Source organism: Paramormyrops kingsleyae, chromosome 7 (assembly GCF_048594095.1).
Source record: "Paramormyrops kingsleyae isolate MSU_618 chromosome 7, PKINGS_0.4, whole genome shotgun sequence".
Classification (NCBI taxonomy): Eukaryota; Metazoa; Chordata; class Actinopteri; order Osteoglossiformes; family Mormyridae; genus Paramormyrops; species Paramormyrops kingsleyae.
Genome location: NC_132803.1, coordinates 21,019,559 through 21,044,657, shown reverse-complemented (window position 1 = coordinate 21,044,657; position 25,099 = coordinate 21,019,559). Strand labels below are relative to the sequence as shown.

Below are 25,099 nucleotides of genomic sequence, written 5' to 3'. Positions count from 1 at the left end.
CTTACAGCAGGACCATGGCTTACATATTAGGGGAAAATTGTGAGGAAGACAGAGCTGTTTAGAGCAGACAACACAGATGAAATGCCATGGAACACACCTCTATACTTCTGACTCATCCTGGGTCACACTTCCTCGAATTAGGTACACCATTTAATTGTCATCTGTGCTGTAGCCTTTTCAAAACAGGAAATCAGGGTGACAGTGTCAAGATCAGCAATGAACCCCAGGGTGATCCTTTGTAGCTCTCCCTGCTTTTTTCCTTCATTTTCAGGGAACTGCTCTGCCATAACAAGCCCCATATATTAAACTGGAGGAACAGTTTCTAAATGTTCAGTATTTTCCTGGAAAATATCATTTGTAAATTTCTATAGCCCTGACATCAACGCTACATCCTTACTGTAACAGATTTTTGAGATCTATGGCTTAGCAAAAATCCTCTTTTCTGGGCAAAAGCTGCTTTTATGTAACCCCTTTTTGAAATTTCACCCTACTTATTCTCCAATATAACAATCTTTTCTTTGTTGAAGAAGGCCATCTGCTCAGAACAGGTACTTCCAATATAATTACACTTAAAGCAAATGGGTAATGTACTGTAATGGGCAAAAAACATCTTTGCAGGACACAGATATTATATTGCACGTATATGGTCTACAGAAACAATACTATAAATGGGTGAATTCAGTTTAACTGGCTGATTCGGCTGTTTTATGTATCAAAAAAAGTCACATTATACTGCACCAAACCTCACTGATACATTGGGAATTATGCTTGATGATAATTTAAAATGCAGATGTCACCTCCTCAATGATTTAATCAAACACAAAAACAGCAGAGATGAGTTATATAATAGTGGAGACAGTACAAAACATGCATTTGGTTTCACTGGGAAAAAATACTTTTAAAAACTAAAAGAAATAAATATATCTATATATATAATTCCATTGTAGAAACTCATAATTAAGCCCCGGGGGCTAACTATCGTTCTACTAAAGAAATACTGGCATAGTGTTGTGACGTCGTGCATGCAGGGAGGAGACGGGACCTGACAAGGTCTAACCAGAAAGGGGCTTAATCACATGAGCAATCACTGACAGGGAACAAACTTGACCACAAGGGAAGAAATGACAGGCAGGGAACAGCACACAAGGCAATGATTTCAATGACAGACCTAGGGTACACTGGATCAGGAATCACTGGAATACTAAACTAATAAGGGAACAAACAGGAGGCAACTGGAGTGAGTCACAAGAGGACTACAGTAGGAACTACAGCTGAAGAGTAGGCATGGATAGTTCAAAGCCACACCAAAGAAGGAGACAAGAGAGTCCTGGTAGGGCAGGACAGGACACATGGCACTCTTTATGATAAAGATGGTATCCGAAATTGATAACATTATACCTGTCTGATATGTAAAAAAAGAAAGATAAATTAGTGTTGACTGTTTGTAAACTCAAGCAAAGCTCCCTGTTTATTAGGGGTGTAACGATATTACAAACCGAACCGAAATATCGCGATACACCAACCACGATACGTATTGCGAAACTCTCGTGGCGAACCGCGGTACTCTCACGCCCCCTGCTGCCCATTGTTGAGGTTGACGTCACTTGTCTCTAACTAATTTAACCAATTTAAACACATCTTTATTTTATCACATTTGATTAAATTGTATTAGTAATGATGAGCTTTTGTTCTAAATTTTGTTCTAAATATTATATTCTAAAGTTAGTATTAGTATTGTTTTTTTCTGACTAGTCAATATTGGAGGTATTTATTTAATTTTTGTTGTTTACTCAGGTATCCTGACTGTACTAAAAATGTGATGGCAAAGTTAATAAAGAAAAAGTTTAGTTGTTCTTGTTATTAAGTGAATCTATTGTTCCTTAGCATTGCTGTTAAGATGACATCAACCCAAACCCACAGCAAACAGAAACCGAACCGAACCGAACCGAACCGAGGCTCCAAAACCGTGAACCGAACCGAATCGTGCCTTTGGTGTATCGTTACACCCCTACTGTTTATTAAATTATGTCAGCTCTGGCAACTTTTTAAATGTTTAATGTGTCAGCCATGTTGGTTTAGTCACATTTGACCTTTTTCCACTAGATAAATAGGGCTTTCCATTACTATACCCTTTTGCTACTACAGTGGAACCTCAGTTCTCGAACTCATTAGAACTCGAATTCGAAAAAAAATTACCTAGAGCTCGATCTGAATCTCAGAATTCAAACCATGAAAGCTGACCTAAGATAACTTGTACGCGCAGGGACATGAGTCACACGGCATGTCTCTCAGCAGAAACAAAGGGTAACGCTTCAGTCTCAGCCTCGTATTCGCTGTGATAGCATTGTGCATGTTTACACTAGCTGAATATGAATATTTAGACAGTAATATATTTAGACAATATCGTTTAAATATAACATTTAGACAATATAGACAGTAATTATCATTATATAATAAAATACATTTAAAAATAAAGATTTCTTATTAATTATTTAAATATTAATAATAAGCCATTAATACATTTAATTATAATAATATTGTCATGCCAAGCGGGGACGGAACGGAGACAAAGGCGCAGATGTCAGGGTATCGTAAATACGGGGTTTAATTACAGGTAAGGCAGGCAAAACGCAGACGGACAATACAATGACCGGACTGGGGAAACAAACTGAAACACGGACGAAATACAGAGGGCTAATGACAACATCCAGAAACAGCTGATCACACGGGGATTACACACGGGGTTAACGAGGGGGCGTGGCACACGGAAGGAGCGGACGATCGGGGCATGACACATTGTTTTTTTTTTTTTTTAACTTTACACATTGTTTGGATGCATTTATTTTCTTACTTTAAAAATTACTGTTTTGATAAATGTGCTTAGATGTATTTAGTATAGTATTGGATTAATTTCGAGTTCTGAGGTACCACTGTATACTTGTATCAATAATTAAGAACATAAGAACATAAGAAATTTACAAACGAGAGGAGGCCATTTGGCTCATGAAGGTCATTTGGGCAGAACTTAACTAATAGCTCAGAGTTGTTAAAATCTTATCTAGCTCTGATTTAAAGGAACCCATGGTTTTAGCTTGCACTACAGCTTATTACACATTTTTCTTATTTAATAGACATCTTTATGTAAAGTAACATTTTTTTGAGAAAGCGGAGTCAGCCATTCCCTGTGGCATTTGGGGTTAAGGGTCTTGCTCAAGGGCCGAAGAGTGACCTCATACTGTCGATCCTGGGATTTGAACCAGTAATCATCCGATCATTGGCACAGATCCTAACCTGTCAAGTCATACAATGTCATTGTAGTTGCATCCATGTATAGCAGGGGTTCATGAAATGTGGACAAAGCAAGATTAAAAGAGCTTTAACATGCATTCAAATGAATAATTCATATGTCTATGAATTACATCCACTTTACCCATAGCACTAATTCAATGCAGGGCACAGGCAGCTTGATATTTATCCAAGAAAATTGGAGGGACACTCTGAACTGAATGACAGTTTGTTACACTTGTGCACATGCAAGCTAAGGATAATTTAGACACACCGATACACATAAACTGCATGTTTTTGTTTTTTTTTTGTTTTTTTATCTTTTTGCTTGCGGTGGAATCCAAAATACTCCAGGCAATTCCACGCAAATGCAAGGAGAACCTTCAAACTCTACCCAGACAGTGAAAGCAGAAAGAATTGCAGTGCATAGATATCATATATCTGACATTTGTCGTATGTTTGAGGTGTAGCATGTATGGTTTTTAGAGAAAGTGTCTGCTTATCATTTTGAATGCTGTTATCAGTATATGCTTTCTATGGTGACAGGATTACATGGCTTCCTCCAAACCGAATTCTTAGGTTCGTTCATTGTTTTCAGCATCGTTTCCATCCATACGCTTTGTAATAAACTTCATAAAAAAGTAACAGGGAAGTCAAATACATTAATATCAGCTTTCGTAAGAAGTGTGTTTCACACTGTCTGACTTCATAGAATAACTTCTGTAAATAACAAGTAAGGCAGCATGGTATGCTTCACTTCCTCGAAGGCTGAACAGGTGGGATAAAAACAAGAAAGTGTAGCATTTTTCCTTTCATTCTGAAGGAGATTCAGTGTATACAGCAACCCTTCAGTAAGAATGTCTGCCTGTCAGTTTGCATGCTCTTGAAAGATGTGCGACATTATGACAGCTAATGGATTATCCTATAAACACATCGAGTGGATTTAATTAGCCGTGCTGGGTGGATTCTTTATTGTCAATTCAACACATAATTATAGACAAACTAACCTGGTGAAAGAGAGAGAAGGAGCGCCTTCCATGTGCCTTTATCTTGCCATTTGAAACCCATGAGAACAAGCTGCTTATACAGTACAGGCCCTTCACCCTCACTGCAGTCTGACAGATTGGGAATTAATGTTGTATGTCTCTCCTGTCTCCTATTGGCCAGCATTACTGTCTTCTCAACAACTTGAGAGTCCAGCAGCACCTCTGCTGTAACTAGTCTGGCCTTCATCAATGTATGTATTTGCTTCTCAAAACAGTTCATGTCATTTTAAGGTATATGAAAACAAGATCGTCCCTTCTAAACTCCTACTCTCAGCATGCACCGACATTCATAATGTTTTAGCACAATGACAAATTGTTTGGACAAGAAGAAAACAGTCGCTGAAGAAATGAAAACCAGTCGTTTTTGTTTTTAAGGAGAAAAAAATCTATAAGATGTGATATTGATATCTAGTCCTCATCTCACAAGATCCCACCTGCAGACCCTCTTAAAATTTAAAATGCATTTCTTTACATTACTTCACATACATTGACAGGCTGCACAGCTTGACAACATGCTGCAGACTGTCAATGTGGAACAATAAGAGTACCGAGAACTCGGAACGCAGGCCCTAGCCTTGTCATAATTGTCCACTTTTCTCAGTGAGTTGTTAATACATAGTGTTTTTCCCCCACTCTTAAAAAGTCTAATTTAGAGTTTAAATGACATAAAAGCTTTTACAATCGTTAACAGAGTGCATTCATGTGAAACAGGTAATATAGAAGGACATAAACCAGGACCTGAAAGCAAAATCATCTCTGAAATAAAAGAGTAAGCACACTGAAATGTGTTTAGTGTGGTAGGAATATAAAAAAAACTGATGCATGTTTTTTTCATTATTGTGGTTAATAAAATACTTTTTTTGTTACTTTTTGTTTAGTTAATCATTTTATACAATTCCCAATGAGTATTTTGTCTTCCCAATGCCTTGTCGGTGTCTTGCTATGGTCTTGAAAGGAAGGACATCCTGATTTCTGGAACTACACTGTGGACAAGTACTCCTGATGAGTCTGCAAAGGATTTTTGATTCAGTGATATTGATCTGGCATGGCGAGAATATTTGTGTTAAAATGAAATAGTCTTATTTTAATTAGAAATACAAATAAAATGGTCAGAGCCCCCTGGGCAACATTAACACGATCCAAGGCACCTGGGCTAAATTAACGTAATCAAAGGCACCTAGGCTACATTAACACCGTCAGAGGTCACTGGGCTACATTAACACAGTCAGAGGCCCCTGGGCTACATTAATATAGTCAGAGGCCCCTAGGCTACAATAACACAGGCAGAGGCCCCTGGGCTACATTAACACAGTCAGAGGCCCCTAGGCTACATTAACACAGTCAGAGGCCCCTAGGCTACATTAACGCAGTCAGAGGCCCCTGGGCTACATTAACACAGTCAGAGGTCACTGGGCTACATTAACACAGTCAGAGGCCCCTGGGCTACAATAACACAGGCAGAGGTCCCTGGGCTACATTAACACAGTCAGAGGTCCCTGGGCTACATTAACATAGTCAGAAGCCCCTAGGCTACAATAACACAGGCAGAGGTCCCTGGGCTACATTAACACAGTCAGAGGCCCCTTGGCTACATTAACACAGTCAGAGGCCCCCGGGCTACATTAACACTGTCAGAGGCCTCTAGGCTGCATTAACGCGGTCAGAGGCCCCCGGGCTACATTAACACGTTCGGAGGTCCCTGGGCAATCAGAGTTGTTAGAGGTCTTCCTACTATTTCCTATGTTAATGTAGTTGTTGACCCCAGGAGGGGCTCAGCTTCAGCCCAAATGTACACTATATGGACAAAAGTATTGGGACGCACCTCAAGCAGAGTGACAAACTTCCTCTGGCATTTACCCCAGCACAAAAACTGTGTGCTGGGAGCTTCATGGAATGGGCTTCCATGGCCGAGCAGATGCACGCAAACCTCACATCGCCAAGTGTCTGATGGAGTGGTGTAAAGCATGCCGCTGCTGGACTCTGGAGCAGAGAAAATGTGTTCTGTGGAGTGACAAATCACACTTCACTGTCTGGCAGTCTAATGGACGAGGGTTTGGTGGATGCCAGGAGAACGTTACCTGCCTGACTGCAAAGTTTGGAGGAGAAAGGATAATGGTATGGGCCTGTTTTTCAGGGGTTGGGTTTAGGCCACTTAGTTCCAGTGAAGGGAACTCTTAATGCTTCAGCATACCAAGACATTTTGGACAATTCTATGCTTCCCACTTTGTGGGAACAGTTTCAGGAGGGCCGTTTTCTGTTCCTGCATGACTGTTCCCTAGTACACAAAGCAAGGTCCATAATGACATGGTTGCATGCGTGTGGTGTGGAAGAACTTGACTGGCCCGTACATAGTCCTGACCTCAACCCCATCAAACACCTTTGGGATGAACTAGAATGGAGATTGCGAGCCAGGCCTCCATATCCATTTTGGATGAATGGGCAAAAATTCCAACAGACAAATCAAAATCTTTTTGGAAAGCCTTCCCAGAAGAGTGGTGGCTGTTATAGCTGCAAAGGGGGGACTAACTCCATATTGATACCTATGGATTTAGAATGGGACGTCATAATAGTTCCTGTAAGTGTAATGGGCAGGTGTCCCAATACTGTTGTCCACATAGTGTGTGTGTGTGTGTGTGTGTCTGTGTCTGTGTGTGTGGTCCAGGTACACATTACATTGGAGGACCAAATGTCCCCATAATGTAAAAAAACCTGTTATTTTGATGTTGTGTACACCATTTTTATGGTCACCGCAACTGGAAATTCAATTTTATAAAAATCTGTGACTGCAATAAAAAAATAAAAATGCCAAAGGACTTGTATTTTGTTTGGTTACTTAAGGTTAGTGCTCTGTGTGTGTGTGTGTGTTTGTGTGTGTGTGTGTGTGTGTGTTTTGAAATCAAAGGATAGACTTACTCTTATACAAAGAAATATTAATTTTTCTAGTTTTTCCTTAAGTGATGCAGCTTACAAATGGAGTGCCTTGGAAAATCTAAAATGCTAAATGCATACTAATGTTTTTGTACATTACTCAGTACACAGTTTGAGAGGAAGGGGAACAGAAAATGAAACTAGTTTACATACATATTAGAGCAGAGCATTACATTCCCTTTCAAGTAATCTTTTCATATACAGTATTGCAAAGCCTAATAATGACCTACAGATTAATATAGAGAAAATTATTAAGCATGCTGTAAAACATGAGGAAAAAATAATTAACCCCTGAAATGGGGTTAGTAAATACAATCCTCCATTCAGCTACAGCAAATTCCAAACTGTATGGATTTGAAGAGAACACTGACACCCACTCAAAAGCAATACTCATTTTATTTAGTCAAGAGCTCCTCACTGCTACCTACTTACCCAAATGTAAATGTATATAAGGCAGGATAAAATGGCAGTACATCACAAAAATACACATTCATATTATACACAAGTACAACCTTTAAGTTGGTCTACATTCAGCATGACAATTTTGTTCAGTTTTGCAAGCATGTTAATTACATTAGGATCAGTATAATAATTTTTGATACTAAAGTGTCAAATTTTGATCGAGATAATTTTGTCTGATTACTGAATTGTTCAGAAAATAATTATCACTTAAAATAGCAGTTCTTTGTCTCCATTTTTGTGGTTATAATTGTGAAAATGATTGTTTTCTAATTTGATGCTGAGAAGATTAAGGGGCTTCTCAATGAAACAGACCTCCAAAAACACAGACTAATCCAAACAAAATTATGCCATCTCAATTATAACTTTTCTTTCCTCTACAAAGCCTTGTGATATCAGTTAATACATGTGACTTTTTTTACAGTTACATCTAATAAGCACCCATGCAGATGTTCATGTAGAGGCAGCATTTGCCCAGATACAGTATTGAAATGTACTGTGTTTAGCAGTCAAAACACCCGTGTACCCTAGAGATCTCGTGCAGATCTCATCACAGCGAAAAATATACAGCAACACTTTAAGATCAGTCACCACCCCACCTGACAGAACTATGACAGCAGTGTTGCTAAAAATCTAAGCTAAATAAGTTGCTGGAAGCAGAAAAACAATGCACTGCATTTATCAGTTTACACTGCAGATGTACAGATTACATCAACAAAAGAAAAGGTGCATTTTTACTTTGCTGCAGTAGGTACCCTTAGTTATCATGATGCCTCATGCGTACCTCGATTTATCTACATACATCTTTAGAGGTGTAGAGATGTGGATGATCTGGTCGCAAGGCCATGGTCTGGCAACCACACATGTATGTCAGGTCAAAGGAAGGAGACGTGCTCACTCATTATTCTCTTAATGTTATCAGTGTACTTAGTTGTGTGATACCAGTTAATTTTTCACAATTTAATTTTAACCAAAGAGTCTTAAAAGCAAAATGTCCATATGCATGAACTGTACACCTGTTCCCTAGAGGCTGGAAGTGTTCAAATTCCTGTAGATACGTTGTTAAAGTACCCAGACAATACATCCAGCTGTAAAAAACACTTTTAAATATATGCTTTCACATCCATATGGAAATTTAATGGAAGTAAAAGGAAAACACAATCCATTATAAGCAAGCCTGCAGAAAAAAACACCTATCAGTGATTAAAGAAGGAAGGGCTAACTTGCTGATGATGTAAACACAATTGGGCATGACTCTCTTTAGTTCACCCTATAAAGCATATTCTTTAAATAAATTCCTTAGCATTTTCATCACATATTTGAAATCCTAATGTCATTTGTATTATGGTCAATATATTTACTTAATTATTGAGCATTTCATAGCCAGCTTAATGAGCAACACTGAAATTCTACCAAATAAACCCCAAAACACCACATTCAGTGAGAATAATTAGCAAGTCCACATATTGTTAGCGTAAAGGCTCTGGAATTAAATAAATACAATGAGCTTAAGCAGTCAGAATGTCTGGGAAAAAATAACCCTGTGGATGACTGCCAGTTTTTCTTTTTGTTTTCACAGTTGTCAAAATAAGCTGTTTGCTGCATTATGGTCTATGAATGAATTAGAATTTTTAAAAGAGTTTTTGGCTCCACTGTAAGTCTGGTCTGATGTCCCTTATTGGTCAATTTCTGCCCTGTATGCTGATTCATTATGTTCCAGGAGTTTTGCTGAGAAGCACAAAGAGAAAATTCACACACACACCACACACACATACAAACACACACACACACACACACACGGTACGTTGTGCAAATCAACAACGGCAGCAAGATTTTAAGTGGGTGAAACAAAGTAGAACTGCACAATTGCACCTATTTATCTCAATTCATTATGTAAACACAAATTAATACATAAAACATTCATGAACACCACAGTCTGTGTTTTGAGATGAGACCATACTCATAAATCACAATAAAATAATAAGATTTCCATCACTTTCAATAACAAGAAAACATCCACAGAAAACTCAAGGGACTTATTACATTTTGCTACTCTTTATCAAGTTCATTAATATTTATAATTTATGTATAGAAGAAATGTTTTTTTCCAAAACAGAAAAAAAAGAAACTCATATCAATTAAAGACAAATCTATGACTGTTGCAGCAGGAAGAAATCATACTGTATTTATCCAAGCATGACAGTCAATTTTGCAGGCTAGCATGAAACTGGAAAAAGTGGTTACAAGACAGAGATCAGCGAGGACAATGCAGTAGGCCTTTGTGCAAAGCTTAAGTTCTTCCATTAGCGTGGGGACGGAACCTGGCACGTGGAATTGCATGGTAATAAAAACATGCGACCTTGAAGGAGACAGTCTGCTCACGGGGTGTAACTCTGTATGAACTGTATAACCCCAAATGATATTCTACACATCTCACCCTTGGAATTATCAAAAACTGCCAATTGTACATCATTTTAAAACAGCAGAATTGAAAAAAATCTGAAACAAATGGTTCTCCTGGTAATGATAATCATTACAAATGCAGTTACACCACCTACCATTGGTAGCTTATATCATTAGTATAGATGAGATGACCATTGGTAGTTTATATCATTAGTATAGATGAGATGACCATTGGTAGATTATATCATTAAATATTTGCTTTTGGGCACAACTGAAAACCAGGAGCACCTAATAATCTAATGATGTTAAATTAAAATTAAACTAGAACAGAGACGAACATGTAGATTTGCAGGCTATCTGAACATAATAATGTTATATCAGATTATGGAAAATAGGATTATATTGAGTTTAGAGGGGTTTTTTTAATTTAGAAAACTTCTATTATATTTATGCACGAAGGAACAAGGATCTTGTCAGCAGAAAGATAGTCCAGCATTCCTGGGAAAACCATTCCTTACTGAGAATAGATTGTACAAATTTGGAAAGATAGCAGCATAAACAATATTTCATCTTGAAGCGTGTCTGCTTTGCTCAGCATTTGTTAAAAACGAGAGGTACACATAATGCTGCATTATCATCCAAGAAGCTAAGGAACAGCCTGATTTTTAGAAAATGCAGCAAAAGGGAAAGGTTTAGTCATAAATATTGCACATCCCTCTCTCGGGCAAAAATTCTCTAATTTCATGATCAGTGTGGCCTTTAGGAAAGGCCTTTTTTCACAAAAAATCATTGTAGCGACAGGAACTAATACTTACCAAACGGCTGTAGATTTGAGCAAGAGAAGCGCTGCAGCTACATTCGTATCTATAGCACTTGATCCAATCTTCTTAAGATTGTACACTGACTATTATTATTATTTTATATTATTTTTATATTTATATAATAAATAAAATATAATAAATATAATATATACAATATATTTATATATTATTCATCTATTATTTGTTAAACAACTCAACGCAGTAGTTGTTCTGTCATTGGTCAAGGGCAATGAATCAAAGTCTAAATAAATACATCCCCTAAGTATGTTACACCTAAACCACTGTTTTGATCCGTGACACTTTTGTGACCTCACTCCGGACCAGGAATCTGTGACCTCACTCCAGACCAGAAGGAGTCTGTGACCTCACTCTGGACCAAAAGGAATCGGCTCCAGGTTCTAGCCAGAGTAGCCATCCTTACTTGGGACTCAGTCTCCAAGGTCCAGTGTGCCTCTATTTGGAATCCCAGAACCAGAAAGGATCCAATGCTAGTGTGTTTTGATTTTTGTCCAGTTGCAGAGGTCCATTCAGTCTAGTGCACCATCCTCTGCCATTCAGTCACTCCCAGTCTGGGTCCAGAGTCCAGTCATTCTCTTTATGCTTGGTTCCGTAGGGTGATAGCTGTATGTGAGGCTTAGACATGCCTACTCAAGTCAAGTCAAGTAGGCTTATTTGTCATTTCAACCGTATACACAGTATGCAGTGAAATTAAAAATTGTTCCTCCAGGACCAAGTTACACAAAAATCAAAAAGCCAGAACAACACAAGACTACACAAGTGCAAATCACAGGACAAGAAAACATACAGTGCAATCGACACTGGTTTGAATGGATATTTGAATAAATAGTATTATTACAGATAGCGTACTATGGTATACAGTATACTGTATTTTACCAGCAAGACTGCAATAAATACTAATTCTTTGCAATAGGTTCTCTTGGCCTGGCTGTATGTTTTGAAGTCAGGGCTGTGGAGTCGGAGTCGAGGAGTCAGAGTCGGAGACAATTTTGGGTACCTGGAGTCGGAGTCGGCAAAAAGTTAACCGACTCTGACTCCTACTAAATTTAAATGGGAATTAAAAAAGTAAGTTGAAATGTCCCAATTCACAAACAGTCATAATGAACTACTTCTCTGCTGTAAGAATAAAGCCCAATGCATGCAGTGCATAATGTTACCACAAAACAAACATGTCAAGTAACCATGAAGCATGCTTTTCATTGACTGTATGCGTCACTATATGGGATGTAATGCACAGGTAAGGTGCGGCACCGCTTTCCATTGTGTCGTGTTCCACTGTTACAGGGAACTGTGAACCTAGCCTAAAGCCCCCCATACATTTACAGATGCACTGCCGATTTTTCGGCCGTTCAACGAGTCATCACGTGTCAAACACCTGAAAAATCATCTGGTGTGTTCTCAGCTCCGTCGGCTCCCCTTCTCTATGCGCTACCCTTGAAACCTTGTTTTCATTGTGTTTGTCTTTAATCTGGCATTATAGTAGAGTGTTGGCTTCCTAGCCAGTAGTTCTGTGGTGAAATGACATGTGTGTTGCCTTCCTTTCCTTCAATGGATGTAGAAAATACATTAGCATAGTATATACATACAGAGGAGTCAGAGTCGGGGAGTCGGAGTCGTAGTCGGAAGATTTAGAAACTGAGGAGTCGGAGTCGGAGTCGGAGCATTTATCTACCGACTCCACAGCCCTGTTTGAAGTTGCTTCTTAGTTCTCTGGTTTTAGTTGTTAGGAGTTCTTGTTCTGACTTTCAATTCTAGATTCAGATTTTTCTTAAATTCATTCCTCTTCGTTAATTGGCTGATTTTCATTAGCTATACAAAAGTTTTGCTTCACCCATTTTAACTGTGCACTTCATGTGCGCTCAGCCAGCTCAGCCAGTTTCTGGTGGTCAGCAGTGCTGGTCCCGTCGGTGCTGAGTACTGCTGAAGAGGGAAATGCTAAGAGGCTGAACAGGCTGACGACCTGGCAATGCCAGTGTACACAGTACTGCTGAAGACAATGTTTCTGAGGCGGAAAAACACACACGGCGCATCTTCCTTTTACTTTGCATTTAATACAATCAGTACTAGAGAAATATTTTACATTTAATAAAATCTACACACTAAGCCCTTCATGCTCACAACTGACATCATTTATTGCCTTTTTAGGACTTGGACTATTTTTATTCCACTTTAGTTTTGGTTCCTTTCCTATGCTGTGAAATTTGGCTTCAATCAGTCCTAAGATTTCAGATGGTTTAGCTACAATGCATTTGATAAAATACTGCAAAAACTTTGTCAGGGTAACTTGAAAACCTGAAACAAATAACAAAGGTTCTCTCAATAGAAACATTTTTAATAAACTAATTGAGCACAAGTTATAAGCAAGGACTGGGTAAAATGACAAATTTAATTCAATGAGACGCTCTCCATTTGTATTTTTGTATTATTTAATTAACTGTAGATAGAGATAAAATATAATGGTAAGAAATCATCCAGTTAATACATTTAGTAAAATCACAATTGGCATAAAGCATTTTAAAATGAAATTAATAAAGTCTATCTCCAGCTTTAATAGTCTCAGTGAAAAGAAATAATTACACAGTCTCATAAAGTAAGGATTACTTTAATTCGAGAAACTGGAGTATTTCTGTCACTTTCCCCTTTTCCCAAAACCAATTTTCCTTCTTAAATGTTTCAAAAAGTATGTGTCTTAATTAGAAAGGATGATTGAACAAATAAATAAATACAAATGATGCACCTGGACAGTAATGACCAGAAGATGAAAGAACAGTGCGTTTCGCTGGATAATTAATTTCCCTTTTTATTGTGCAGTTCATCTCCTCTATCTTTTCTCAGAAAGAAAGCAATTCCTTGACCTAAGACAAGCCCTCATAATTTCAGATGAATCTGTAATTAATTAGTTTATCAGTTTACGAACAGGTTTGCAGGGTTCGCAGTAGAGAGCTGCATGGGAATGGGGAAAGCGATAATACTGCAGATAAATGCGGTAATCTGCAGGAAAGGGAGAAAAAATAAAATATTCCCACAGTAACATTAGGAATTTAGATGATTTTTATGGCATTTCTGCAGGGATGGTAATAAAATGTGTAGTAACACCGTGATAACGGTAATGAGATGCTTGTATATGCATATTCTTATATCTGCTGTATTAATTATAAGTCCTTTTGTTCTGTTAAATTATTTGTTCTCACCCAAACACCACCTGGCGGCAGTGTCAAGCGAGTAATTTAATAATTTAAAGGTATATATGTACGTTTAATTTTACACTGTACTGTGGGTTTGTTGGTAAGCACGGGGACAGGGTGGACATGGTTTTGATGCACGTGGGGACAGAGTGGGGATGGTTTTGGTACACGTCGGGACGGAGTGGGGATGGTTTTGGTACACGTCGGGACAGGGTGGGGATGGTTTTGGTACACGTGGGGACGGAGAGGGGATGGTTTTGGTACACGTGGGGACGGACTGGGGATGGTTTTGGTACACGTGGGGATGGGGTGGGGATGGTTTTGGTACACGTGGGGACGGAGAGGGGATGGTCTTGGTACACGTGGGGACGGAGAGGGGATGGTTTTGGTACACGTCGGGACAGGGTGGGGATGGTTTTGGTACACGTGGGGACGGAGTGGGGATGGTTTTGGTACACGTCGGGACAGGGTGGGGATGGTTTTGGTACACGTGGGGACAGAGAGGGGATGGTTTTGGTACACGTCGGGATGGAGTGGGGATGGTTTTGGTACACGTCGGGACAGGGTGGGGATGGTTTTGGTACACGTGGGGACGGAGTGGGGATGGTTTTGGTACACGTGGGGACGGAGTGGGGATGGTTTTGGTACACGTCGGGACAGGGTGGGGATGGTTTTGGTACACGTGGGGACGGAGAGGGGATGGTTTTGGTACACGTGGGGACGGAGTGGGGATGGTTTTGGTACACGTTGGGACAGGGTGGGGATGGTTTTGGTACACGTGGGGACGGGGTGGGGATGGTTTTGGTACACGTGGGGACGGAGTGGGGATGGTTTTGGTACACGTGGGGACGGAGAGGGGATGGTTTTGGTACACGTGGGGACGGAGAGGGGATGGTTTTGGTACACGTGGGGACGGGGTGGGGATGGTTTTGGTACACGTCGGGACGGAGTGGGGATGGTTTTGGTACACGTGGGGACAGAGTGGGGATGGTTTTGTAAAATGGATATAATGTTTTAAGGTGGCACAGCCAATTGCATGGGGGGGGGGGGGTGGAAAACTTAATAATTCAGATACAAATGTCTAGTTTGGGAGGGAATAAATGAGTCCAAATTAAACCCCCCACAATTGCACCTCCCATGGGCATGGTGGTTCAAAGGGAAGTGCTGTTACCTCACACCTGCAGGGGTGGCAGTTTGAATCCCACCTCCATTCTGTGTGTGTGGGGCTCTCCCTGGTTTCCTGCCACAGTCTGAGCCTAACTGCCATCTCTAATTGTCCATCTCTAGTGTCCTATGTGATCGACTGGTCTCCCGTTAAGGCTGCACTTCTGCTTCTGAGATGGGCTCTGCCACAGCCCTGTCCAACACAAGTTGTTAAAGACAGATGGATATACAGATCTTATCCTTCCTATAGCTTTTTAAGGCACAGACTCAGTCATGACATTCACTAAATAAGCCCAAGCAGCACAGGTACACCTTACAGCTAGCATCAGTTAAACTTTATAGGTTAAATGGTGATCAAATACATAAAGTTTTATACTTTTATAGTCTCAAGAGCAGCATTTCTGTTGTACTGTTGAGCACAGTATGTACCTTGAATTGCTTCGATTAAAAATAGCAGCTGGCAAAGTAACCTTCTGTGCTGCACATTGCTTTGGATTAGCAATATAATGAAAATCACAGCCCTTCAGGCAGGATCCATATTAGACAGCAGGAAATACAATGAACATTTACACTAGTGGGGTACCACAGACTCTCAGTGAACAGCACAACTGCCTCACACCTACAGGGTAGGGGGGTTTGAACCCACCTCTGCTGTGTGTGCGTGTGTATTTGCTCTCAGGTGTTTGTGATGTCTGTGGATTCAGTTTCAGGTAAACAACGAAAAAGAAAAAAAGAGAAAATGATCATGCAAGTCACGTTTTAATATCTAAAGCAAATTGGTTTTATTTATATAGCGCCTTTCCTACACTCAAGGACACTTTACAAAAACACATTTAACAAGGCATATGAATTTTGGATTAATTGCCCTTTACCAGTTTTGTCTCTTTTGTCATTAACTAGATGAACAAAATCTATTCAACATGTCCAACCAATCCATTTTTGAAATTGTCCGTCCGATTGTCTTAAGAATTTCTTCTATCCGTCCTCCATCTGGGTCACACATGGCGTACCCTGGATGGGCTACTAGCCCACAGAACGGCGCATATAAGCGCGTATTATAGGCAACAGAGATGCCAGTTAGCTTAACTACGCGTCTTTGAACAGTGGAAGGCAACCTGCGAGTTTAATATGTAATTAGGAGTTTAATATATCAAAAATGACCAACGTTTTTCAATTTCGTAGGGTTATCAACTTGGTACAAGGACTCACTATTGTTAGCAATTCTTTTCTTCTGTGACTCATTTCCTTATAAATTTCTTCTTTCATTTTTTATCTAAATTATACAATTCAATTTGAGCATTTCATTTTTAATATTTATTACATTATCTAAGGTATATTAAATATTCTTTTCTAGAATAATTATTTAGCACAAAATTTGAAATGATAAAACGTTCTAGCATGATTCTGGCTACCTTAGATAAAATACTGAAAAATGGAATGATCAAAGCATCCAGTAAGTCAATCTGTAGTCAGAACATACATTTCATGTCACACTATACTCACTTAAGTATGTGTTTTTATTCCCATTGGGCCAAACAAAGCCATACGAGGTTATGCAGTTATTGTTTCCTTTTATTTTAAATTCCATTATTTCAACTTGCAAACAAGGCTTCGGAAAAGGTAAAATTAGTTGACCTGCAGTGCTGGTGTGCGAGAAATCAACTGAGATGCGTCCGGGGAGGCAGAGATGAAAATAACACGCTCCAAACACGAAAGCGTATGGGAGCAGTGAAGGGGCCACCCACAGAGGGCTCTGACACCAGATGAAAAAGGCCGCAGGAAAAAGGCAGCAAACGAGGAGAGGAGTGCGGTCAAAAAGATCCCTCCAGGACACAGAAGAGAATGAACTGGAGCGCCGCCAAAAAGCAGACACAACAAATATGAAGAGCAGAAGGAAAAGGCCAGGCTTGTGGTCTCATGTGAAACTGCAGGTGGCACAGTGTGAAGCTGCAGGAGGCAGAGTCACTCCAGAGAGTCGACATTGAGCCATACTGCAGACAGGTGATCAAAGCTGAACATCCCGTGCTGCAGCTCATGTTTCTCATTAACATTTCATGGATGCCTTAATGTTTCTTTGATTTTAAAAAAGAGGGTTTGAAATTAGTGTTGGGCATTGTGATGCATATGGGACTGGAAGTCTGGTGACTGAAGGGAAAGTATTGGTTTTGTGTTTTCATATGATTGACTGGAGGGTTTCAGACTCAGCTTAGAGTTGCAGGATTTTTTCTGATTTTGTAAATACCGTCTGCCCCCGGGATAGGCTGCAGACCCCCACGACCCTGAATAGGATAAGCAGTTACAGAAAATGGATGAATGGATGGACATTTATAAATAAATAGTGACACTCTGACTGGAGCCCATTATAAAAACATGCCCAGTCATTTCAAGGCAGCTTGCAGGTCATGGGAACGATTCCAAACACTGACGTCCACATCATAGAAGCATGTTCATTTACACTGCTTGCCAAGCTCTTATGAGCCATAGTCTAGCAGTTTGGGGCATAACAGAGTACCAGTGTTGGGGGGAAACAAATACAGGAACACAGGAATAAGGGTACAAACAGAGTGTGTATTTACAAAGATGTCGTGGTTATATAGAGTTTGAGAGTGACACAGGCAAACACAACAAACAAAACGAACCAACCGTACCAAAGCTAACCTATCTACCAAAAGAAAAGCAAAACAAAAGATAATCACTCACTCTATCTCCCTAACCAAAAGATACAAAAAATGTGTAAAAAATTGCAGCCACTCCCTACTAAATAAACCATATACTGTACACTGACAACGCGTCAAAATCAGGGGTTTGGTATAATTGTTGTCAAGGCACAGGCAAAATAATTGATATGCAGAAAGGCAATTATCAAGAACAGTGACCAAAACCAGGGATTAGACAGGAATCGATAAACCAGAAACACACCAAAGTCATACACGAGCAGTCAAAACCAGAAACAACCACCAACCAACAGCTGTTATTTTGTTTTTGTATGTGTACAACATTAATATTAGAAATGCTCAGGAATGTGAAGGGCGGTAAATTTACATTTAAAAAATCAAATCTGACTACTGCATCATCTTACATTATGTAACGTCTAACATGAATGAACTTTTTCCTTCTAAAAATAAAACTTGATATAAATAACTGATAATCTGATTAAGTTGTCACGCCACCACTCCACATACCAGGCTGACAATAAAATATATGCAGTAAATGTACTGTAAAGGCAGCACTGGACGAGAGCTGCAGTGTCTGCGGGCCCCTGAGGACTGCATTTGGAAATACTGTACAGAACAACAGCCACACTGCAGAACATTGAAATATATTTGTTTATAATAAGTAAAGCGGCTGAAGGGTCGTTGCCTTTATTTTTATATACTGTCTGCTAACTTTGGCCATATTCAGCCTCCCCTATACAGGCATTCTCCAGCTGTTGTGCAATGGAGTAAATTTGTTTTGATGGCACATTACTCACGCTACTGTCTGAGGCAGTCTGGGGCTGTGGCAGATTTTATATAACCAAAAACATTTATGCATCGCCTGACTGTTTGTCCTGGTTAAGGCCAGAAAACTCCAGGAACTCAGGACACAAGGCTGGGGCACATCCTAGACAGAGTGGCTACTGCAGGGCTCCTACTACAGACAATTCAGATAGACCAGTAATCCTGCATTTGTCTGGATGGTCGAAGGGAATGCATGGGGACAGAATGCAAACTCCACCTACAGAGCAGAGAGGGGATTCAAACCCTGGGGGTGTGAGGCAACAATAATAACCAAGAAAGCCCCAACCACCCAACTGTAGTAACCACATACCAAACTGTTCAATGTCCAGAAAAGCCTAAACAAACTCAAGAGTCCATAATCACACACAAAATCATGTAAAGGATTTGTTAGTGATTGACTGGGAACGGTAATATTGTATTATGCTATTGTATTTTTCTTGTGTTTGAATACAACTAATTTGTAAAGTACATTAGTTTTAAAAACAAATTGCTGTTTGACATAATCATGTAAGTCAGTAGATCATCGTTTAGCTAATGCTATCGTACCTGTTTAATTTCTGGCTATATAAAATGATATCCACATCCTGTACCCTAACATTCCAGAACACTCCCATTGTGATTTCCACTGGCAAAGCCGTCCCACCCATGGTTACTCACCTTGTGATTAATTTTCCCTGAGGGCCATGCTACTGTTAGGTCGTTCTATTTTAAGGGATAACTTTAAGGCTGAATTTTTAGCCCCTTAAAGTCTGTATTAGTACCGGAGCCAAAATTTCAGTTGCTCCCTAATATTCACTCACACAATTACAGACTAAATCCATGTCAGAATCATCTGGACTGTAGGAAAAGGGTTGAAATTGAGAAAAACTAGATAAGCTAAATAAAAGAGAAACTTGCAGCCATACAAGTCTTTTTAGTGCTATTTTACATAATTCTCAGCAAATACCATCCATACTATTTTGAGCTATTTTACGACATGTATTTTGAGAAACAATAAGTTAAATAAAACAATTTATAGTCTTATACTTGCAAAAAAGTCTCATAAAGGTAGTGAAAAACACTAAAGGAACAACAGTTTGTATATATTTATAAAGACAAGTTTTTACAGTAACGATCAAAATTAGAAAACAAGTTAAATTTTGTAATTTACAAAGTCACTGCTTATCCGAATTTGCAATTATCTATGTGACTAATTTCCTCAGTGATAACTCTTACATCACAAAATAAAAGGTTGAAACTCCCCAATCAGTGTGAACAAAACCCAGACATGTGCTCATGTTTTTGGGAGTTTTCACGCGTTTCCTTGACCTAGTAACAACCGCAGGATTATCGTATCGTTATCATATGAATAGCGCTATTTGAAAATGCATGAGCAATCAGCGCTGCTTCAAGACTCAGACTCTCGAGTCAGTCACTCTTGTTCTTTTTATTCTCCTTACAAAGCTAGAAAAATATATCTAGTTCTTAACTATATAAACTGGTGGAGTTTTTTTTTTAAACGGTTTGGCAAGATTTCTGTTTGGTTTAGCAACTCTAAAGGGTCAAATAGCCAAATAATTATTCAAATAAATGGTTATTTATTATTTTTTCAATAATATTCAGGTTTGAGTTTGCTTGGGAGCAGAAAGAACTAAAATACATTGTTATATACACAATAATTGCAAAAGACAGTGATTCATGCTTCAAAAGCAATGAAAGGTTCAATATCCTAAAAATGCAGGTAGATTTTCACAGACAAAATATTTCAGCTGTACTGCAGGTAAACGTTTTGAGACTGCAGTGGAAAACTCAAGCGACTGCCTATTTATGCACATCATTTTGTTTGCAAAAAATATTCTCCTGTTAGCCAACGCTAAATAACCAGAATGAGAGCTAGTAGCTTTATGTAAAATTAGGATAAATGCTTATTAGCAAGTGCAAGGGTATGCAGAACACGACCCCTTTCCACATGTCTTCAATTTCACTGTCATTATCGTGTTAAAACTCCTTAGTAATGAAATCTCTGTGGTCTGACAGGCACAGCATGCAGACATGGTGTTTGGCATACATGTTCAAATGTTTTCATTAAGTGTTATTAGTAGTAGTACTATTAGCAGTAGCAGGAGTATAGCGGTAGTAGTACCAAAGTAGCACTACTAGTGCAAAGAGGTTAGCAAAAAGCCATCATCCACTTAGCCGTCTCTCTTTTGTCTAGCATGGTATTCTCAGAAGGAAAGTCCAATAAAAATCTGAGGATTTTACTCACTATGTACCAGAAATGCAAAAAAAGACATAAAGAGAGGCAACTTGACAGTGCACCTGCTTGTATCAGTAGTGATTATATGCACTTTCAACATTTCATGCATGTTTATTGTACACATTTCCAAACTGCAAAACAATGAGAAAGGGTTACCCAAGAAAATTTCTACAGGGTTAGGATGGAATTTAGAAGTAAACTCCATTGTCCATTCTTACTATCATTTAACTAATGATTTTCTTTTCTTTTTCCCCAGACTATTATCAGCTTAAACAGTTTTCGAATAAAATACAAACAACCACTTTTCAATATAAAATGCTTTAAATAAATGATTCAGGCGGTGGGCAGTTAATTTTGTTTCAAAGAAGCCGACCTAAAGATGCGTGTTTCCCACGCGCACTGATGACAGATCTTGAAAATGCAACAAGGCCTATATTCATAAGTTGCCTGAAAGGCTAACTTCACGTCTTCAGAATGCAGATTCATTGTTGGCAGAAGCTTTATGAAATGGATGACAGTAATGACAGCCTATCCGTTTTCCTCCCCATCTCATTCTTTTCATTTCTTTGTAAACCATTTACGGTCAGCAAAGCAAAATACATCTAGAATATGTAGGCAGAAAAGGATGCACATTTAGTTTTACATCAAAATCAGTGTTTCAAATTTAATCAGTGTTTAAAGATTTAAACGATATATTTATAAATATTGCAAAAATGACACCTAAGGCAACAAAACAAGATCTGTAAATTCCTTTCACTGTACATTGGTTGTACTGGACCAGCCAATAAGGTCTTAAGTACTGATGCTATCATAGGCAGAAAAGCATTTACATGTATGATATTTGTGTGTCAATGAAGCATTTACATGTATGATATATGCATATTAATACTGCTCCCTCAGTTGTTAGAGGAACTAAACGTACCTGAAGAACATTTTGATCTTCCGAGGGTGTGTACACATTATTCTGGATGAAATCATCTATAAATGCATATGTTTAATTTATTAATTTGCCGATGCATTGTTTTTAATGCTGTTACATATACTGCATACTTGCGGTATGTCGCATCATGAAGCACTGCTTGCTTCCTATAGACTGACAGATGCTTTAGCTGCTGCTGATTCTGGAGCATCTAATAATATCCCCTGGCCTGAAATGACCTCCAACTGGAATGAATTTTAGGAAAATGTGGAAACAGAGAGGAAACAGTACAGTTTTAAATTGTTTCTCTTCCCAGAACAATGTATAATTTATGACAGCAAAGAACTTTCAACTGATTTTAACGAATTACCCTCAGGTTCGTGAAACCACAATACTGCACTCTCTTCTTGATAACCAATGTTCTTTCATTTAAAAAAGGAAGAAAAAAAAAACAGTGTGTACAAATGTGACATTTACTGTCACATTCTGGCCAGTAAGTAGCCTAATTTTAGTCCTGGACTCCAGTCTATATTCATGCCCCAGGACTTTTTGGTGCATTGACAGGAGCCTACTAATTATGTCTGAAATGCCTTCACTTTCCAGTCAGTTGCAATGTGGACATGAAGCCATAATTCAACAAAACTCGACACCTTAAAGAATATAACTTCGTAACATAGAACCATCCCATATTCTTTATTTTTATTTAGTTAAAGGTCTCTTCACTATGTGGACAGTTGGAAGCAGTTCCATCCCTACAGGCTGAAAGGCTACAGGGGTGAGGGAGGAAAATGCAAAGATAAAATGAGGTGTGGCATTTTCTTTCGCTTTGTGCGGCATCTCAGATATCACAGCTTTATTGCTAATTTTCCCAGGGTGAGGCAGATATTGACACAGACCTTTTTTTTGTTTTCTACAGTTGGTAGAGCAAATGTCTGCATAGACAGGAGAGGAAAGGCGGGTGATCCACAGATTGTGGCTGCTGTTCTGTTGCTCTCTTGGGGGTATTTACTCCTGTAGTGATATTTCTGCTTTAACACAGCAGTATGTCAGGCTAGGAAAACGACACAGCCCAACTAATAAACGGGCAAAGACATATCCTGGTGTGGGTTTTTAGCAACTGTATTTCAAGGTATTGAAAACTGTACAGTGTATTCACTGCTACTTTAAAAGGCTGATAATGAGCACAGTCACATATATACAACATAAAAGTAATTATATTTAAGTGTGAATGTCTGGGGATATTTTTCTACATATACATATACTAACAGACATTTCCCTATTATTATCATACTGCATACACGCACGTACGTGTATGTTTCATCGCATATACCTGTAGCTTTAATGCAAACCTAAATTTTATCGTCGGAATTCATATAAAAGAGAGACTTGCTGATAGCGGTACTGCTGAGAGCGCTTTGCGAGCGTATCAAGGAAAATCAAAGCATTAATACAAGCATAAGTACAATGGTGAAAGGTTAATACATATTTAGTATGATCGATATTGTATTGCTAAATAAAGTAAACAGGAGTTTTCATAATTGCTTATTTCTTTTTACAGGTACGATCCAGTTTAAATGAGAAGAACATTTAATGGTCCTGACGGTACAGCCTACGACATCTGGATGGTACATCAGTGCGAAAACAACTGCATCCCAAATACAGTGACCAAATATTTCAGCGTTAAGTGTGAGGACGCCTGTTGCATCTAATGGAATTACATTAAGAATTGGTTCTTTAATTTCAGCTATACACTTGTCCAACGACAGAACATGGGGGAAGAAAGCAGAACAGTGGACCTCGGTTTCTTTATCAGATTTCATCCTGAGAAATTTGCACAAAAATATGACCCATTCGACAGGCAAACACAAAAAAGTGGAAGGTATCTGAAGATCAAATGGCACATTGCAAAATAACCGCGTAGACTGCTAGGCTGTGCACAAACTTCTTGACTGTCATTTAATAGAAAGAGTACAATACAATATAATAATACGGTAGCCGACTCATGACTCGGAAACTCGGAATTATTTAACAAATCATCTACATAGGGAAATGTGTTTAATAGTGTACTGGTTATGTATTTGCCCCGCTTAAATAAACGTACGCGAACTTTTTTCCCAGTTTTTAGACGTTTTCATTCTAAAATCATTTCATTTAATCCAATATCAGAAAAATATTACCCAACTAAACATAGGCTGAGTAAACGTAAAATCCTAAGCAAGACACGAGCACCCTGCTTTAATTTAAAGCACGTTTCCCTTTTCCTACCTTTAGCTGTCACTGGATGGCTACAAAAATCAAGGAATAGAAGGATCCGCAGGCAGGTGGAGAGTCTCTCCGTAAACAGTCCCATCGTCGGCTTCCTCTAACGAAATCTGCAGCCGCCCACAGTTCATCTGCTACCGTCGCTGCGGAGCATAACGGGTTTTCCGCGATATTGTCGTGAATTGACAGGACGCTGCAGTCTCTTGCTCTTGATGGAGAAACCCCAAGACCGAACCTTATTGTAACTTCTCTCTCTGCTTTTCTGTTAGTTAAAGCAAGTGACACAGCGCATCCTCTACAACCAACTTGCATCACTAACTCGTAATGGGACTGCTACAGTGTGAAACACATTAACCAGCCGCCGTTAAACCAATGGCGTACTCCAGTGGGCGCGGAGAAAACGTAGGTGTATGGGCGGGAATACATCCGTCTACCCCCCGCCCCCGGCGTCGGTACCGGTGAGTTAAGGTGTTCCGTTTTATATGAATTACCGGGGATACTGTGCAGTTTCAAAAATCCACCCTTTTGCAACCAGTGTAAAAAATAAGGTTGCGACGCCATACATTGTTTTGCATCACTACGAGTCACACAATTAAAGTAACATAAAGTGAACTAGCATAAAATGCTGCATGTGTTGTGCTTTTAAGCTTTTGATTTTAGGGTTGCAGCAGCTCAGTGTTTTTTTTTTTTTTGTTTTTTTTTAAGTCAATGTCACTTGCTGCTGTGAGGAGTCTGAGACGTGGCTTTGATACGCCTTGTATAAGCTTTCGCTTGAACTGACACGAACTCGCTTGGATGTGTGCTGCCTTTTTTCTTTTCTTTCTCTTTTAAAGCAGATGCCCTGTCAGTCAAAGAAAGGGAATTCATTGAGGC

The 25,099-nt window shown here is 39.1% G+C and overlaps 1 protein-coding gene across 1 annotated transcript in view; it reads right to left on the bottom strand.

Annotated features, from left to right (window-relative positions):
* Window positions 1–24,857, bottom strand: part of unc5da (unc-5 netrin receptor Da) — a 141,662-nt gene extending 116,805 nt beyond the window's left edge. Inside the window, exon 1 of the mRNA XM_072714488.1 lies at window positions 24,230–24,857. Within this exon, the coding sequence (XP_072570589.1) occupies window positions 24,230–24,314 (85 nt within the window). The 5' untranslated portion in view covers window positions 24,315–24,857. The remainder of the gene's footprint in view (window positions 1–24,229) is intronic.
* Window positions 24,858–25,099: the final 242 nt, after the last annotated feature.